General features: G+C 46.0%; 1 protein-coding gene across 4 annotated transcripts in view; it reads right to left on the bottom strand.

The window, feature by feature from the left end:
* Slc24a2 (solute carrier family 24 member 2) overlaps window positions 1-19,247 on the bottom strand; it is a 237,039-nt gene that overhangs the window by 69,212 nt on the left and 148,580 nt on the right. For all 4 annotated transcript variants that reach the window (XM_075946778.1, XM_075946777.1, XM_075946775.1 and 1 more), the window contains exon 4: window positions 17,678-17,786. In XM_075946778.1, coding sequence (XP_075802893.1) covers window positions 17,678-17,786 — 109 coding nt within the window. The remainder of the gene's footprint in view (window positions 1-17,677; window positions 17,787-19,247) is intronic.

Below are 19,247 nucleotides of genomic sequence, written 5' to 3' on the forward strand. Positions count from 1 at the left end.
TATTTACTTATAACGTGTGCCACACAAGGAGTGACTCCATTTCAATCATCTTTGATGTTCAAATACAGAAGTAAGCTTTGTTACTCGCTAAAAAGAGTGGCTAACCAACCTGTCCTGTCAATAGCCTGCTCGCCTCTCTCTGGAGGTTTGGGGTCTTTACCACTGTCACCTTATTAAACTGTGGCCCGTGGTTCCAGTTTCTCTCCCCTCCCGCTGCCTATTCACTTCCCTGGCCGAGGCTGTGTGCAAACGTATTTCTTGCTAATTTAAACTGATGTATAACTTGGGACAGCCAGAAAGGTTACACCACTGCTTCCAGGGACACCACCATCGTTTGAACGCAACAGGCATGAAATGACTTTCTTCAGGGATCAAATGGAAACTTGTAAAAGCTTGTTTTCTAGTTCTTTCCTTTAAAAACCAGAAGCTGGGAGAAATAAATAACAAGTTCTGGTGTCTGGTAAGAAAAAAAAGAAAGCTCAGCAAGAGAGTAGAAGCTGAATCTTCATGTCAGCTTCTCACTGACATTCACTCGTGTTGGAGCGTTGGAAGGCTATGGAATAGAGAGACAGATGGCTCAGTGCAGAGATGATGTGGGTGTGTGGGGGTGGGTGTGTGACTGTGGACAAGAGCCCCGTGTGGGCAAATGTCTCAGCTTGGACGCCAAACGTCAGGCCAGCCTGGCTGTTAGCACTCACAATGTTTTTGAACATGTTTCTTCAGAGGCAAAACACGTCTACGTTCTTAGCACTGTTGCTGAGAGAATCCCGCAGATGACATCAGCTGTGTCACATGGAGCAGAGACTCATAAAGTCCACTCTCCTGAGGCCAAGAAAGGGCTCAGTGGGTTAAGGGCATGTTTCCCCAGCACGAGACCTGAGTTTAGACCTCTAGCACACACAAGCTGGGAGTAGCAGCAGATGCCCCGGTCATGGTACCCAGGGAAAAGCAGAGACAGAAAGAGCATAGAGCTCACTGACCAGTCACTCTAGACAACTTGAGCTCCATGTTCAGTGAGGGCCTAGCTCAAGAATTCGTTGGAGAGCAATAGAAGGCAGGCAACATCAACCTCTGACTTCTATAGGCACACACACATATGACATACACTCATGCATACACACATATGCCCACACTCAGAAACAAACAGACACATAAGACACCTACACACACATACACAGGCACATACACACACATACACAGGCACATACACACACATACACAGGCACATACACACACATACACAGGCACATACACACACATACACAGGCACATACACACACATACACAGGCACATACACACACATACACAGGCACATACACACACATACACAGGCACATACACACACATACACAGGCACATACACACACATACACAGGCACATACACACACATACACAGGCACATACACACACATACACAGGCACATACACACACATACACAGGCACATACACACACATACACAGGCACATACACAGGCACATACACACACAGGCACATACACACACACCAAGGCACACATTTTCTGAGACACACAGACACACAGTGCACATACACACATACACAGGCTCACATAAAGACACAGACTCACAGTCTCTCTCTCTCTCTCTCTCTCTCTCTCTCTCTCTCTCTCTCTCTCTCTCTCACACACACACACACACACACACACACACACGACACACACAGAGGCACACACATACTCTTTGATGGGAGAGGCTGCCAGGTCTGTAGTTTAGTGGGCAGCCAGGGACATCCAGTATGGCCACTCCTCTTAAAGGAGCTCTCATGTCTGTTGAGCCTACAGTTCATATTCTGAGCCTCCCTGAACCAACCAGCCTCCCAGATGCTCACATTCCCTGCACTTCTGCAATCTACCTTCGCAGCTCATAGTCTCCAGCAATGCTTCCTGACGGCCCTTCTTCCAGCTTCCTACAGTGATACAGATTCCTCAGGACCTGGTAAGCTGCACGTGTGTCAGAAGCTTATGCTAAGCCGGCCTCAAGGCTTGTGGTGTATATGCACAAGGACACTTGATGAACGCCCTCCATAAGCACAAGCAGAGGGGTCTGTCTTTAATACTCTGGGAAGATTCCCCTCCCCTGTGCTTCACCAAGAGCAGGTCACAGATTGTGGGGCATCCAGGGGCATCGTCACTGCCTTGACCAAGTCTGCTTTCTTTCCTCAGACTTTAACTCGAGCATCTAACACACATGCTTTGTGAATGATTCTTCAGCTCCAGTTGGCACACCTTCCTTTTCCCCCTCTTTATTGCCCAAAAATCTCTTCTGTTCTCCTTATTTGGTTTACATAAATTTACAAATCGATTAGGAAGTCTCACGCAGTATCTTTTTGGGGTTTCTAGGTTTGTGCTGCCTTTGGAGTGTAATTAGGGAAGAACGGGCATCTCCCTGACACACCGCCTTCCACTTTGGTTTCTCTTATGTTCTTCAGGAAGGTTGATTAGCATCAATTATTTTTGCTGCAGAAATTTTAAGTATTTATTTCGAGTTTATTCTTTGTACTTTGTCAGGCTGTGTCGGTATTTTGTGTCTTTTTTTGTGTCTGTTCTTTCACTGGTACTGCTGTGTTATAGGGAGGTTACTGAATCGGGCACAGTCAGAGGCGGCCTGAAGTGCTCTGGAGTTATAACCATTTAAAGACTTTTTGACTATTCCATTGGAAATTGCTTTGAACAAAAGAACTCTGCTGATTTTAAAAAAAGGAAAATACGTGATCTACAGTGTAAGGAAGATTGTGAAAAAAAAATATACGTTCTCTTTTCATTTGTGAAGCTTTGATATAAAGACCTTCTGCAGTCTAGGTCGCTGATGATGTCACCTGCTTACCCCCCATCGCCTGAGTCATCAGGCTGTCCTGTAGCAATCAGAGAGGGAAAGAGGGCACAAAAGGTCCCTTTGAAAGGCATCACCCGTGTGGCCAATCTGCAGGAAGGTGAGAGACCATGGGCTCTGCTGGGGAAGTGGGCTTAGCCCAGGGTAGTCTGCCTAACTGCAGACAAGGACAAAGAGTATATCCTACTGGGAAGGTGGAGCCAGTTGAAGACATCCCTTTACAGCATTCTGAAGGTATTATCAGGTAAAGCAGCCTCAAGGAGTCCATCTGGGAGCTCCATGGGGAACTGCTGCTGTCCTAAACCATCTCACATACTGCTCCTACAAATAAAACTGTGAGAAATGAAGAAAATGCAAGTCCAATCTTTTATCTCCAAAGCATGGAGAAGGTACTAGACTTACAAAAGGATTTAAAGCAGTGGAAGAGGAGCTATGCTTTTCTGCCTCAAGATCCCCTTAACCTCAAACCATGCTCTGAGTTTTGGATTACAGGGCTCAGGGTGTGGGTGGGGGGTGAGAGGGTGGTTGTGCACTGTGATTGACTGACTCAGACAACCTCCTCCTCCTCCTCCTTCTCCTCCTTCCTCCTCCTCCTCCTCCTCCTCCTCCTCCTCCTCCTCCTCCTCCTCCTCCTCCTCCTCCTCCTCTTCTTTCTTCTTTTGGTTTTTCGAGACAGGCTTTCTTTGCACCTTTGGGGTCTGTCCTGGAACTAGCTCTTGTAGACCAGGCTGGTCTCGAACTGTCTTCTGAGTGCTGGGATTAAAGGCCTGTGCTACCACTGCCTGGTGACAACCTACTTCTTAGACTTTTGTAGTGGTGGTATTTTTTTAAAAACTATTTCCATGGAATGCAATAAGTAAATATCAAGGGAAAGAAAAGGAAAGAAAATGAAGGAACAAAGTATTTGGAAGAAGTCTGGGACTCATGAGGAAGTGAGAAGCAGAGTGAGGTGGTTTCTCCCTGCAGCAAAGATTGAGGGGAGGGTTTCATCTGACCACCCAGCAAGGGCACAAACCAGTCAACTGCCCCAAGAAGGTGCCATTCTAATGGCTGTGGATACAATAGGAGTCAAAGCATAGAAGATTGCTTCTCGCTAGTGTAAGATGAACAATTGAATAGGACTTTGTTGATTAGAACAAAAGAACCCTTCAGCAGAGCACAGCCATGTACACAGTTGTTCAGAAGAAAAATTATAAAACCAGTATTCATTCGAGTTGACATATATATGCTGTATATATATACAATATATATTTCACAACAAAGACTCTCTCTCTCTCTCTCTCTCTCTCTCTCTCTCATAAACACACACACACACACACACACACACACACACACACACACACACATCTATGGGTCTGTTTGAGCCAGGCACTGGGAGTAGAACACAGCTTGCTTCAAATTCTGTCCTGCTGGCCATATAAAGGGAGGCACAGGCAGGAACAACAAATAAATGTGGTAAGCATTATGGAGAACTACAGAGCAGAGCAAAAGAGACGGGAACTCTGACTTATTAGCATTGTTTTTATTTGGATAGAACTGTCAAGGTTAACTAAGACCTCTCTGATCAGGTATCATCTGAAAGCTGACTCAATGGATAGGAGAACAGGAGACATGTAGATGTCCAGGGGAAGAGGGAATGTGTGTAAAGGCCTAGTGATGAAACCGTGCTTAGAGTTTGTAGGCGTGTCTAGGTAGTCAGAGAGGTGTAACAAAGGGGAAAAATCAACGAAAGAAGAGAGAGGGACAAGCAGTGACAAAGGAAGATGAAGGGAGGCAGAAGGGAAGAGGAGGAGCAGGAACAGAAATGAAAAGAGGAAGAGGGAGGGCAAGGAGGGCCAGAAAGAGGGGGAGTTTTGTAAATCACAGGGGACTCCATGTGTAAGGGCTTTGAGCAGAGGCAGGTCATGACTTCCTTCCTTCCTTCCTTCCTTCCTTCCTTCCTTCCTTCCTTCCTTCCTTCCTTCTTTTCTTCCTTTCTTTCTTTTTTGACTTTTTTTGACTTATCTATTGCTGTGATAAAGACCATGACCCAAAGCAACTTGGGGAAGAATGGGTTTATTTGGCTTACAAATCCTGATCATAGTCCATCACTGAAGGAAGTCAGGACAGGATCCTGGAGGCACTGAAGCAGAGCCCATGGAAGAAGGTTGCTTACTGGCTCACTCCCCATGGCTTGCTGAGCAGGCTTTGTTATACCACTCAGGACCATACCTCCAGGGTTAGCACCACCCATATTAGGCTAGGTCCTCCCACATCAATTGTTAAGAAAATACCCCATGGGCTTGCCTATAGGCCAATCCAAGGGAGGAGTTTTCACAATTGAAATTCCCATTTTATAGCACCATGTCTTCCTGCACGCTGCCATGTTCCCTGTATAATGAAAATGGACTAAATCTCTGAAACTGGAAGCTGCTACCTCAACTAAATGTTTTCCTTTGTAAGAGTTGCCACAGTGATGGTGTCCCTTTACAGTGATAGAAACTCTAAAACAGCAATCTATATTCTTAAAGCAGTTCAGTGAAGTCAACGAGATAGGAAGTAGTATTCTTATTTTATAGACGAGGACTCTCACACAGCTGGTAAAAGACAGAACTAGGCTTGGAACCCACAGGGCCTGGGTCTAGAGTCAATCTGCTTTACTATAAAACCCTGGGCTGGAATTATTCTCTGATGATTCAATGCCCACTGTTTTCCATAAAGATCAGCAATCAACCTGCATCTTCTTGAGTAGTGTATATAACCTCATGAGTTTGATACTCCTGCTCAGCTAGTAGGTCCCTAGGGTAGGGACTTTGGAAACTGTCCAGTATGGGTCTAGATTGACATTTTATTCTTGTGTCACCTTAGGCAGACTTGGCCTCTTTTTGATGTCTGTGTCCTCTGCATGATGGAGAGTGCCCAGGAGAGAGACTCTGCTTCATGTAGAACTTGTGACAGCGTGCTGGCCTGCAGCAAGCACCCTGCAAATATGTGTGTTTTATTTTCAGATGCATTCAAAGCAGACGGTGCATTACACTTCAAAATACTCCCCCTAGCAGCCAAGTTTTAGGTTAATAAAGATGGCTTGTTTAGAAAAATGTTAAAATCAATATGGAACAGTGAGTTTATTAGAGGGATCAGTTCAGACAGGCACGGTGTGTGTAATCTCAAAGACTGAGAACTCTGGTCCACCAGAACTATCGCATAAAGGAAAATAAATGTATTTCAGTCATTTTTCTCTCTTACTTGTTAGCATCCAGGCTTTATGCTGGCCCGTCCCTGTCACCTGGGATGCTCTTGTCAGTACTCAGGCAAATACTTAGTCAGCCCAGGGTGCTATGGCTGGATGTCACCACTTATTCTACGTACATGTATTGTGTGGCTGTGTAAGGCTCTGTACGCATGCACAAAGGCTCCCTTTTAAAGTAGGTTCTGCCTTTTCCTCTCTCTCTTCATGATTTTCCTTTCCCGGTTGACTATCATGACCTCCTCTTTCACCTCTATCGATAAACTCCCATGTGGGTTTGTTGTATATAGTGATTTGTTCTCACTGCCGCTGAACTACAATATTTGGTGCTGTGAGACTTGACCGCTCCTCCTGGTACTCTGAGTGGTGGAATCCTGAACAACAACTAACTAAACACTCATCTGTTAGCCCCCCTTGGCATAACATTGGCTGTAATTGGTGAGGTTCATTTTTCTCATTTGACTTAAATGTTTCCCTGACTGTTCCTCTGGTATCCTTGAAAGTGAGGGAACCCCCAGTCACAGCCTTCAGGGCTACGGCTGGCCCCTTTTGCTGACAACCACCTCTGGCCATCCCCCATGAGTAAGGCCTCGTTTCTTGGACCCGAGTGTCCCTCAGGCTTAGCACCTCAGCTCCCGCTCTTTACATGACAGCTCACAGGGCAGCTTGTGCCTTTCTCATCTCTCGGACCTGAGTGTCCTTTGCACTTAGTCCCTGAACCCCTCTACCCTCAGTGCTTTTCTTGCTCCATCCTCACTTAGTAAGAAGCCAGTGGATCTCATTTTTCCCTTTTCTGTCTCACTCGTGGGGAATAAGCTTACCAAAAATATAAGCCCATCCACTCCTCTGGGATGTCTTCTAGAAAATCTAAAAACCCCATGCTTAATGCCCTATTTAAAGGCTTCTAAACTCATCTGCCTTTGTACTCAGAAATAGCCCAAATACTCCTTAGATAACAACTCAAAGTATCCAACTAATGGCAGTTTAGAACATGAAATTTTATGGGACCTTTCAAACTTCTGCCAGTGAATGGGCAGATGGAAGGAGCTACTTTATATACAAGCATTTTTCTACCTCAATTCCAAACCCTCTCTCCATGCTTCACCGTCTAATGTCCTCCTAGCTATGCAATCTGAGCTAGAAGAACCTCCCACTAACCTGGACCCTGCTAACGAACCTCACCATTCTGTCCTCAACACAACTGCTCATCAGTTCCTCCAGCTTCTTCCTCTTTTCCAGCAATGGGGCTGAGGCCGTTTCAACCACCCGATTCTCACCTGCTTTGTACCTTCCTGTTACTCATCCTCACGCTGCTACGGGACCCCACCCTACCCAAAGCAACCCAAACCAACCTGGCCACAATTCTCCCCTTGCGAGAGGTAGCTGGAGTGGATGGACTGGTTGAGGTACATGCCCTTTTCTCACTGGCAGAGCCTTCTCTAATAGAAAAAAAAGCTAGGTTCTTATACATCTAACCCTACCTCTATCTATCTATCTATCTATCTATCTATCTATCTATCTATCTATCTATCTATCTATCTATCTATCTAAAATCCTAGCTATAAACCTACTCCCTGAGGAATGCAGTTGAGTTTGGGAACAGGGCAGAGCCCATACAGACAAGATTCATCAAACTAATGCAGCACATCTAGTCAGGGCAGAGACAGTCCCAAACTGTGACCCCCAATGGGACTATAATATCCAGAGGATACTCTAGCTAGAGCTCAGTTTACAACCTGCCTCCTGGTGGGTCTCCATAAGGCTGCCCTTAAACCAGCTAACTATGAGAAACTCCAGGAAATTGTTCAGGACAAACAGGAAAATCCATCTCAGTTCCTAGGACATCTCACAAAGGCCCCCCTACAATATAGTAATCTACACCCTGAAAACCCAGAGGGCAGACAACTCCTTATGACCTATTTCTTTTCCCAGAGCTTCCCCAACATTAGGGCTAAACTTAAGTACTTGGTGAGGGGGCCCCTGACCCCACAGGCAGAATTCTTAGTGCTGGCATTTAAAGTGTACCATGAGAGAGATGAAAAAGCCCATAAACAAAAAATACCAAATGATGGCCAAGGCCATCGGACAGGCCTCGGTGACTGTCAGGGCTTCTTTGCCCCCTGGGGCTCAAGGACAACTGGGTCCCTGCTTCAAATGTGGTGAGGACAGTCACTAGGCCCAGGTTTGCCTTAATCCCTGTGGGCCACCTGGGCCATGTTCAAAGTGATATCAAGAGGGACACTGTCAGACTGCTTCCACGCACCTCGTGGCATGGGGATATCAAATGTAGACCAAACTCCAGCTGACTGTCTAGATCTGGTCATGGACAATGAAAGGACCCGGGCTCTCTTGACCCGACCACTATCATCTCTGACAGGGAACTCTGGGTAAACATCACAGTATCAGGGCAGTCCATCTCTTTCCTCTTGGACAGTGGTCCACATACTTGGTCCTGCAGGTGTTTGGGGGGACTCACCTCTCTTCATCTCCCTACTGTTGGGTTAGGGGAACAGCCTTACAACCTCATCAGACCCCACCGCTCAACTGCATTTTCTGGGATAGTCCTCTTACTCATTCATTTTTGGTTGTGCCAACTTGTCCTGTGCCCATACTGTACCCTTATTGGGAAAGGATCTTTTAGCCAGAGTGGGAGCTTCTATTTCTTTTGCTTCCCCATTCATCTGACCCCAGTCTTGCCAGCGACCCTCCTCCTCCTCCTAGACACCCACCCTACTGGTTCCAACATGTCGTTTCCTCTGCCAGTGTTCCAGGTGGACCCTCAAAACCCTTATGTTGCTAGAAATCATTCCCCCATCTATCCTCATCCTATTATAAGATCCTACATGGTACATTACCCAAGCCCAGTAGCCAATCCCACCCCAGAGCCTCTCATCTCTGACCTCCTAAGGAGAAAGAAACTACGTTGTCTTACAACCTCTCCTTTTAACACTCCTATACTTGCAGTTAAGAAACCTTGAACCACCTGGTTCAAGATTTCCAGCTCATTAATGCTGCCGTGGTCCCCCTCTATCCTGTGGTGCCTAATTCTCTATATCCTTCTTTCCACTATCCCTTTAGGGACCTCTCATTTCTCAGCTCTAGATCTCAAGGATGCTTTTTTCTCTATCCCTTTCAGCTCTGAGTCTCAAAACATCTTTGTCTTCACCTAGACTGACCCTGACACTCACCTCTCTGCATAGCTCACCTGAAATATCCTACCCTAAGGATTCCAGGATAGCCCACACATATTTGGCCAGGTTCTAGCTTCTGACCTACTTTCTTTGTCTCTCTCCAAGTCTAAATTCATACAGTATGTGGTTGATATTGTCTGTCCTTTGTAGTCTGTCTTTACAAATTAGCTAAACTAATACCCCTGCTCTTCTAAATTTCTTGTCCAGCTGGCACTATAGGTCCAACTGTCTACTCCACTCCTCAGGTCACCCACTTGGGACTAACCATTACTCCAACCCACTCAGCCATTACTTTATATAGAAACACCTAATCCAGTCTCTTGCAGTCCCCTCTACTAAAGAGGAAATTTTTATCATTCCTAGAAATAGTTGGTTTCTTACGTTCCTAGATCCCTTCTTTTTCCCTCCTTGCTTGCTTCTTATATGAGGCGGCCCTCAGTTCCCCCACATGAGCCCCTCCTCAATCCCATTACTAAGCCCTTTCAGAAGCTCCAGCAGGCTCTTCTCCAGGCTCCAGCCCTTCATCACCCAGACCTAACTCTTTTCTTCTCTCTCTAGGTAACAGAAAAGGAGGGATAGGCCCTTGGGGTCCTAGGCCACCAGCTGGGACCTTCCTTTGCACCTATAACACACCTGTCCAAAAAAACTAGACCTTACCACCCAGGGATGGACACCCTGCCTATGTGCTTTGGCAGCTATTGAGTTCCTTATTCATGAATCAAAAAACTTTAATCTTTGCGTTACCCACCACTATCTTCTCCTGCCACAACCTGTCCCATCTTCTAACTTATAAAGGCTTATGAACGCTATCTCCTTCCCAGGTTCTTTCCCTCCAGGTGCCACTAGTAGAAGATGCCACACTTATGTTCCAATCTTGCCCACCCCTCTATATCTCAAATCTTCTTCCTCGGCCCAACACTGACCCCTTCCCACCCATCTCATTCCTGCATTGATACCTAGAGGAACTACTGCCCTTCTTTCACACATACAGGAGGGCACACTGCCTCAGGTCACCTAGGAAGCTCCTTTTTACATGAGGGGACCCGAAAAGCAGGCATCAGATACTAGGGCACTCCCTGCCCATCCCACTAGCCAACAGGCCGAATGAATAGCTCTCATCCATGCCTTTTAATTGGCATAAGGACAACCCCTAAATATTTACACGAACTCCAAATATCCTTTTCTTAGCCTCTGTCCAACATTGCTATTTGGAAAGAGCGCAGGCTACTTACATCAAAAGGAAGATTTGTAACTAACTCAGGTCAAATTATAGCCATGCTAAAAGCCTCCCATCTCCCCAAAGCTGTAGGAACTATTCACTGCCAATCTCATCAGACCAACAACTCCATCATCTCTAGGGGAGACAACCGAGCTGATGAGGCAGCTAGAGCTGCAGCCCTCCAAGGCCCAGAATTACCTCATTTACCACAAAGAGTCCACACACTACAACCCATATCCCACAGTCACCCTCTGACACTCAAAAAATTCTGTCCTATCTACACCATCTCTCCCATCCTAATAGCCAGGTTCTGTCTCATTTTGTCAATGAGACAACTCCAGCCCACTGATGGAGGAAGGTCATTGATTAAATAAAAAGAAACTGCTTGGTCCTCATTGGTTAGAAGATAGGTGGGAGGAGTAAACAGAACAGAACGCTAGGAGGAAGAAGAAGTGAGCACAGATTCCACAGCTCTCCTCTCTGGAGCAGACGCCTCAGAGAGACGCCATGCCCCAGCTCCGACCCAGGATGGACTTAGGCTAGAATCTTCCCGGTAAGACCGGTGCTCACAGATTATTAGAGATGGGTTGATCGGGATATCAGAATTAGTCAGTAAGGGCTAGAGCTAAAGGGCCAAGCAGTGATTAAATGAATACAATTTGTGTGTAATTATTTCAGGGCAAGAGCTAGCCGAGCAGGCGGCTGGGGTGTTGGGGACGCAGCCCCGCCGCTCCATATTACTACAGCCCACTCTGAGGACCTGCATTGCTTAAGAACTGTTACCTCCTCTTGTAAAACTTGTCAGATGTCAGACCCCAACTCCTGCTGTCATAGCCTCCCTTTTCCTAACCACCAGGCCAGGGGTTTCCTCCCAGGGACAGACTGGCATCTTGATTTTACCCACATGCCTTCAGTCAGGCAAGTTAAGTATCTTCTGGCTCTAGTGGATACATCTCAGGCTGAGTAGAAGTGTTCCCTACCACTAACTAAAGGGCTCAGACAGTCTCTGACTTTCTCTGGAAAATTATCCCCCGATTTGGAATTCTAGCCTCTCTTAAGTCAGACAATGGTCCTGAGTTCACCTCTCAGATCTCCCAAAACCTATCTAAAGCCCTCAGCATCCCTTGGCATTTTCATATCCCATATCACTTCCCAGTCCTAGGTAAAGATAGAATGAACTAACTGCTCCTTAGTGCTTGATGAACTTCAAAAAAAAAAAAAATTCTTGTTAAAATGTCAGAGGAACTTCACCTTGACTGGGTAAAGCTCTTGACTCTGGCCGTTTTCAGGCTCTTGGGTCTCCAACAGGACCCCACTCCCTTAAGTTTCAGAGGACACTGAGATCAACGGCCTGGTTTCCAATTCCGGAAGACTGAGGCTTTGTCCCACAACCAGATTGGGAGCCCCATATACTTTCCTTCCTGGCCCTTCTCCTTCCCCCTAGACTGTTCTACATTCTCCTGTTTCTACTAATGACACCACCTCATCAATTTCCTCCCTTGTATCCCCAATGATAAATTCAAAAATCTCTGCTCAAACAACAGCTGTTGTTACAGGACTAGCAGCTGTTAGCTGGAGGTGCAAGACGACCAAACATGTCCAGGTGCTGAGAACCACAGCACTCCAGAGGTATCTATGCCCCGCCCCCCACCCATATTCAGAGAAGAGGCTCACAGAAAAGATTTTAATGTAACTTCTTACTATCCCTTTATTTAGAAGGTACTAACTCTACAATGACTGCCCTCAGCAATCAACCGCCTGCATCTCCTGAGTGTTAAGGAGATGGCATGATGATGCGGGAAGGAATGGGGGCTTTAAGATTCTTTGATGTAAAGATGGTGATAAGGAGAAAGTGATTTGAGATGAATAAAAGAATGAGACGTGGTCTGGATTCCTCTTTCTTGTTCTGTTACTGTTGTAACTTAAAACACTGACCAATAGGATTCTGATAAGCTGTTAATCTAGCTGATAGAGTTCTGCCCATTATAACTATACTACTATATCATCATGGCCACAAGTTAGGGATTTAAAACTCCCTTTGGTTTTATTTTATTTTATTTTAAATGTGTCTAAAACTCATCTTCCCACAAACTCAAAAAATTCCTGTAAGCTCCAGGGAGTTGACTCGGATCCACTTTGGAACGGCATCTTGCCAGGTCTAAACTGTGCTACATGGTTCCCCAGAGCCTGGACAGCGGTAAGGCAACCATCTCCCGGACATGGCCAGCTTCCCAGTGTTCTCAGGTGCCCCCCAAGACTCTGACACCCTCAGGTCAGCTGGAAGTAGTCTCAAGAACTCAGCGCCCTCATCCCTGTCCCACCTGCTATCCCTTCAAACTCCTCACCTTTTTATAATAAATAGCTTTATGCTGGCCCGCCGTCTGCCACCTGGCGGGATGCACTTGTCAGTACTCAGGCAAATACTTAGTCAGCCCAGGGTCCTACGGCCGTATGTTACTACGTAATCTATGTACATGTGTTACATGGCTGTGTAAGGCTCTGTATGTATGCACAAAGGCCCCCTTTAAAGCAAGCTCTGCCCATTCCTTGCTCACTTTTCATCACTTCCCTTTCCTGGTCTACCATCACGACCTCCTCTTTCACCCCCTATCAATGAACTTCCACATGGGTTTGTTGTATGTTGTAATTCATTCTCATTGCTGCTAAACTACATTACTCTTCTGTCCTTTTTTATTTTTGGTTTTTGATACTGGGTCTTACTTTGTAGCCCAGAGTGGCCTGGAACTAGCAGCAATGCTCCTGTCTTATCTTGGTTTATTTCAACCATCTTAAGAGCCTTAGGCCGAATCTGAGACTTTGTATTCATGAACAACGCATGCTCATAGTTTAGTGTTCCTGAAGAGACACAGGTCAGTTTCGTTCGGCAGACTGACTATGGATTGTCCCTCTTCAGAGTGTGCATTACTTCCGGCACACCAAACAACCATGAACATGTGAACAAAACAACCTGTGTTTCAAGCTTTCTGGTATCGCTGTCCTGAGAAGCAGAGCTACATTCCTTTCTTGTGCTCTGGGCCAGCTCTGGGATGCTGGACAGAGGGATGTGGGGAAAGTGGGGTCCTGGGACTTCCGAGGCTGGGCTTCCTAGTCGGTCCGCTGGAACTCTTAGCCATCAAGCGGGACATCTGGCTACGTGCACAGGATCAGAGATGACCATGGAGAGTCAGAGATCTTCCTTTAAAAGATTACATGTCAAGAAGTCCCTCTTGGACCTTCCAATTTGCTGGCTAGATAGTTATCACTACATAATCTCCATCGACACCATATGGAACAGAAGAATCACCCAGCTGACTCCAAACCAAATCTTAAAGTCAGGCTCTGGGTCTTGGGTGCTTTGTGATCTATCAATGGAAGGTATATGCACACACAGTTGGAATTGTGGCACTCAGGCCCAGAGGCCAAACCAGCTGCTGATCAAAGGTGTCAGCCAGGGTTCTGTCAACCCACCTGTGTGGCACAGATGAGACTGGGAAATATGTTCCTACAGGCCATCTGTTCTAAATGTTTACAATAAAACTGAATACTTCCCTTTGGGAACACTGGCTGCACACCAGTGGTGCCCATGTGTCTCCCTGCCCCGTCAGTGCCAGGAGCACCAGTGAACTGACTGCCTATGGAAGCTGTTGTAATTTTCACAGCGTCAACCGGGGGACAGAACTGGCATGATCTATATTCTTCAGAGGTTGTAGATTTGCACAAGGACATATGAATTCAAGTGATGAAACCCATACTAAGAGAGTTATAGTAGAAGTATAATAGCTATAGGGAATAAGACTATTTCTGGGAAAGCAGCGGGTTAAGTTTTTGGCTCGTCTTGAAATGGAAAGGCATTGTGAATTCTGTTGGCTGGGAGGGGCTAGCAGAGCAAGCTGTTTGCTTGGCTTTGTGCTATGGAGCAATTCTAAAGCGTCAAAGTGCTTTCTGTATTTTTCAGTCACTCAAGTCCTCCCGGAACTGATTATCTCTCCGATTCACGCTCCAGGAGCCCCTGTCTTTCAGGGAGAGGTTTCACCTTGAAAGCCGGTGCCCAGATTCGCAAGGTGCCTCTTGCTACAGTAGGACAAACAGCTTAATTGCAGCTTAGCTCCACAAGGACCAGGTGTTTTGGAAAATCACTGATGGAGACAACCCAGATTCACTTTTCCTTATCTCACAGAAACAAAACACAACCTCCCCTCCACGCAGGAAAACAAAAACAAGTCCTTTCAGAAACTGAATCCTCCCAACTAAAGAGATACTTCGACTGCTCAGACCTGTGGATAAAGACACACACACACAATACACACATGATGCACACAAACCACACACAGACACAACATACACATACACACTACACATAACATATACACACCACGCAACACACACAACACATACATAACACACAATACATACACAGTAACACACATAGACACACATACCACACATAAACACACGCAGCACACACATAATGCACACACACATACACATACAACATACACATAGCACACACACAAACATGCAATACACACAACATACACAACACACAACATACAGACACAACACAAACAGACACACATAACACACAAACACAACACATACAGACAAACAACACACACAGACACACACAACACATACACAACACAGACACACAGACAACCCACACATATTTACTTAAGATAGAATTTCTCTGAAAGGAGCTCCAAGAACCTGACAATAATGGTTTCTCTGAGGGAGAATTGGGGAACTGAGAAAACTGGGTGGACGGTTGGTAGAGGAGGAGAGCTTGTTTTTACAACAACCCCTTTGAACACCTAAAGGCTCCCCCTGCTCCCCACTAGACTACTACCTGCTTATCACAATAATGTATGCGAACAGCCTCAAACCTGCTTAGCTCCCCGGCAGTGTGCTGTGTTCTCTGTCTTCATGCCTCTAATCCTTATGGCAGCTTTAGAGGGCAGACATCATTATCACTGGATTTTATAGATGAAGGAACTGAGGTAGAGACAGGTACATAAGCTGTTCAAGGTCACATAGCTAGTAAATGCAGAAGTGGGATCCAGAGCTAGAGGGTTCGGGCTTGGAGTCTTTTCTCTTTACCATAGAATACTGCCTTTTCAGAAACCCAAACTCCTCAGCAGCTGCCACGACAGAGTTGGGACAGAAACAACTGTTCTTTTCTCAGTTGCATCTCCAGGGCAATAGGGGGTAGAAAAAATGGTTCCCAGATAATCCATGAACGATTCATTGACAACCTCAAGCCCGAATTGGCTTTCAGGGGCTGCAAGGGGTGCTGTAAAAAGCAGGGCGGGAGCATGCACAGGTGAGGGCTGAAGGCCCTGATTTGTCACGGATGGTCAGAGGGCTGAGGAAAAGAAGGGAGGAGAGCAAGGGAAGGTGGGAGAAAGGTGGAGGGAAGGAAGAATGTTCTGGTGGCAGGAACAGGGAAGATGGCGAGATGGGTGAGAGTAGCTATCTGAATACGGGGACTCCAAACGTTTGCAATGAGAAACACACCCTGGGGACTGTGGTGAGGGCCTCATAGCTTCCTCAAAGATTGTTAAGTAGGCGCTTACATAACCGGGTTGACTTCTAAAGATGACCTGAACTGCTGTGTGGGAAACAGATGGAAGCTAAGCAAGAGGACCAGCTCTGAAGTTGCAGAGGGAGCAAGAAGATGGCAAAGAGTGAGCAGTAGGCACACCTGGGGTCTCTGTTGGTCACACAATCCTCTATGGAAGGAGAATAGCGCAGTACGGTGGTGGCCATACACTCAAGCGTGAGCATGCTGTCAACTGTAAAGAGCCCAGGGAAGAAAGGTGCTAATGATAAACGAAGAAGCCAGATTCTGGAGAGAGACCCCAACTTGCCCAAAGTCACATGACTGTGTAGTGGCAGGAGGTAGGGGTGACAGTGATTCCTTCACTCCTTTTGTTGGGGATGAAAGGAAACAAGGATGGTGGTTGATAATTCCCTCATCAGCTGGACCACTGGGTGAACAGAGGGATGCTATCTTGGCTGTTCCCACAGGGATTGGGTAGAATCTAGAGTGCGAAGCCAAATGTCTTGGGGAGGAGCATCATGCCAGCGCTGCTCTGGGGGTAGAATGGGCGCTTTGTAACTGAAATGCTCTGTGCTCTGAAGTGGGATGTGGCTGGGGATCCTCAGTTATTATTCTGAGGAGAGGCTCGTGTCCAATGGGATAGACAGGGCCTGGGGAACTGGTCTTCAGATCCCTGGTTGTCCTTTACACCGTGTAAGTCTTGAGCACCTCTAGGTTGGAAAGACCTTGGCAGTGGTCTATTTTCCATAAGACGTCTGATGTATGCAATATGACTGACAGTCAGATCTCCTGTGTCTGTTCAGTGACCTGTGCCTACTTCTTCGTCTACTTGCCCCACAATCCCTCCTGTGTCTTCCTAGAGAAGGGTGATGAGATTCAGGAGCGGAAGGGTAGACCTGTCTGCTGAACCCCTTTTTGTGGCAGAATTCTGATCACTTATTTGGTTATGGCAGCTATCCACCTACTACAAGAATCATATTTAGGATACCTATGAAACTGAAGAAAAAAAGCATATTTGGCTTTGCGACTAAGTAAAAGTGGAAGGACATAATATACTGGGTTCTTTGTGATAGTTCTTATGATAGCTGTGGGAGGTGAGCCAGGCCTTTTGGGTCCCCAATGACTGGTCTCAAGGAGTTATGCAGGGCCTTTTGAATGCTTAGATGCTACCCCCATCCACCTGCCAAGAAAACAGTACCATGTTACTGGTCTTCAGAGAACATCACTCTCTAAATTATTCATAGCCCTCCGCAGGAATAGAGTTCTTTTTCCTATTCTTTTTAGGGTATGCAATTTATCTTCACACACAACTTTGTTGAAAGTGATAAAGGGAAATACCAGATAGGAGGGAGACCTTTCTTTCTGTCCCTGCCTCCAAACAAACTGTGTTTATGCCAAAGGCATCAACAGACAGAATCGGCATGTGGAACTCATATTCTACTCCCTGCGTAAAACCACCCTGCCAGGAACTAAGCACTGGTGAATGAAGCCCATGGCAGAGTCAAGATTTCAACTCATGATGTTAACCAAGAGGAGTTTGGCAGGTGCGTGTAACCTCAGCATACATATGCTAAGTATTCGACATCCTCCTCTCCCCCAACAGCAAGCCCAAGCCCAAGCCTGCCGGTTACCTTCGGCGAGCGGGTCAAGGGTGTGTATCATGAGCTGGAAGATGCTATTCCTCATAAGACTGTTGTGGAGAGAGGCAGAACTCCCACCTCGCTGGAGGCGCGGCTTCGTCTGAGTGGAGAAACCAAAGAGGCTGTAAGTTCTCAGCAACGAACACCATGTACATCACAGAGGGGCCTCACCCAGCCTGTGGTCACTCATCTTGACTACATGGGCATACAAGTTGAACCAAAGAACTTCAAAGCACCTTTCAAATGCCCCAAGGAAATGGTTTTTCTACTAAATGAATCCATTTTGCCCCCCACCTCCGCCCCTTTTTAACCAAAGAGGTTAGTACAAAGCAGGCAGGGTGCGGCATGCTTCACACCAGGGATTCCATTTCGTTCTCAGAATGAGCCTCGTGGGCCCGAGGTTGTTAGTATTAACCTGAAGTCTCTGAGGAGTGAAATGAGGTTCTGTGTCACACAGACAGAAAGTTTGGGTAGGGGCGTGGATTCCAGGTTTGCTTTTCTTAAAGACTCTTCATAACCTAGCAGACAATCTAATATTTTTAGATTGTGTATTCTATCAGCAAGATCTTTGTTTGTACCTGTGTCTATGTCACCAGACGAGCTACATCATATCTTACATGACTTCTGGGGTTCCTGTCTCTAGCCTCTGACCCAGGAAGCTCTGAGGTCCCTATTAAGTGAGAAACTGAAAGGGACTTTCCTATTGTGTCTCCAGACAGAGCTTCCTGGCTTCCAAGAAGTCTCCTTGGTACCAGGTCCTTCTAGTTGTATGCTCTGATAGCTGGACCCCAGTGAGCTTCAGGAGATGGGGGTCTTCAAAAACAGCCTTAAATCAAACCAAAGCTGCCCAAACCCTCTTTATTTGGACAGCTTTTTAATCCTGACTAGAAATGGCATTCTTCTTTGTGGTTGAGTCTGTGGTGGTGAACACAGAGGACAGAGACAGACTTGAGGAGGAGAGCTGCTATAAGCAGATTCATTATTTGCTGATTTTTTATTTTTTTTATTTTTCAAGACAGGGTTTCTCTGTAGAGCCCCGACTGTCCTAGAACTTATGCTGTAGATCAGGCTGGCCTTTAACTCACAGACGTCTACCATCTACCTGCCTCGTCTCACTATAAATCCAATGCCATGCCTGACTTAGATTACTATTTTTTTTTAAAAAAAAATTTAACTGTTGGTCCAAAAAATTGACCAGAAAATTTTATATGGTCTGGAAAAATCAAAACCTCATTTTCACCAAGTCTTCAAACTTCTCCATCACAAATTTTCCACGAGACCCCACAATTAATCACATGTGGATAGGGTGATATTTTCTAGGACAACTCATCTTTAGAATATTGTAACACAAAAGAAATACAGTTCCAAGTTATTGACCTTATGTCTGTTACTCCAGAAAATACTTATTAAGGGACACGGTTCAAACATTGTTGGTAAACCTAAAATCTATTGCAAGATTGGAGTATGGGTAAAATCTCAGTATGTAATACAGGGAGAAATCAGCAGGGATTTTATTGTAATTCTATTAAAGCTGTATTCCTAACCCATCAGAGTTCGGGGG

Source organism: Microtus pennsylvanicus, chromosome 13 (genome assembly GCF_037038515.1).
Source record: "Microtus pennsylvanicus isolate mMicPen1 chromosome 13, mMicPen1.hap1, whole genome shotgun sequence".
NCBI classification, from domain to species: Eukaryota; Metazoa; Chordata; class Mammalia; order Rodentia; family Cricetidae; genus Microtus; species Microtus pennsylvanicus.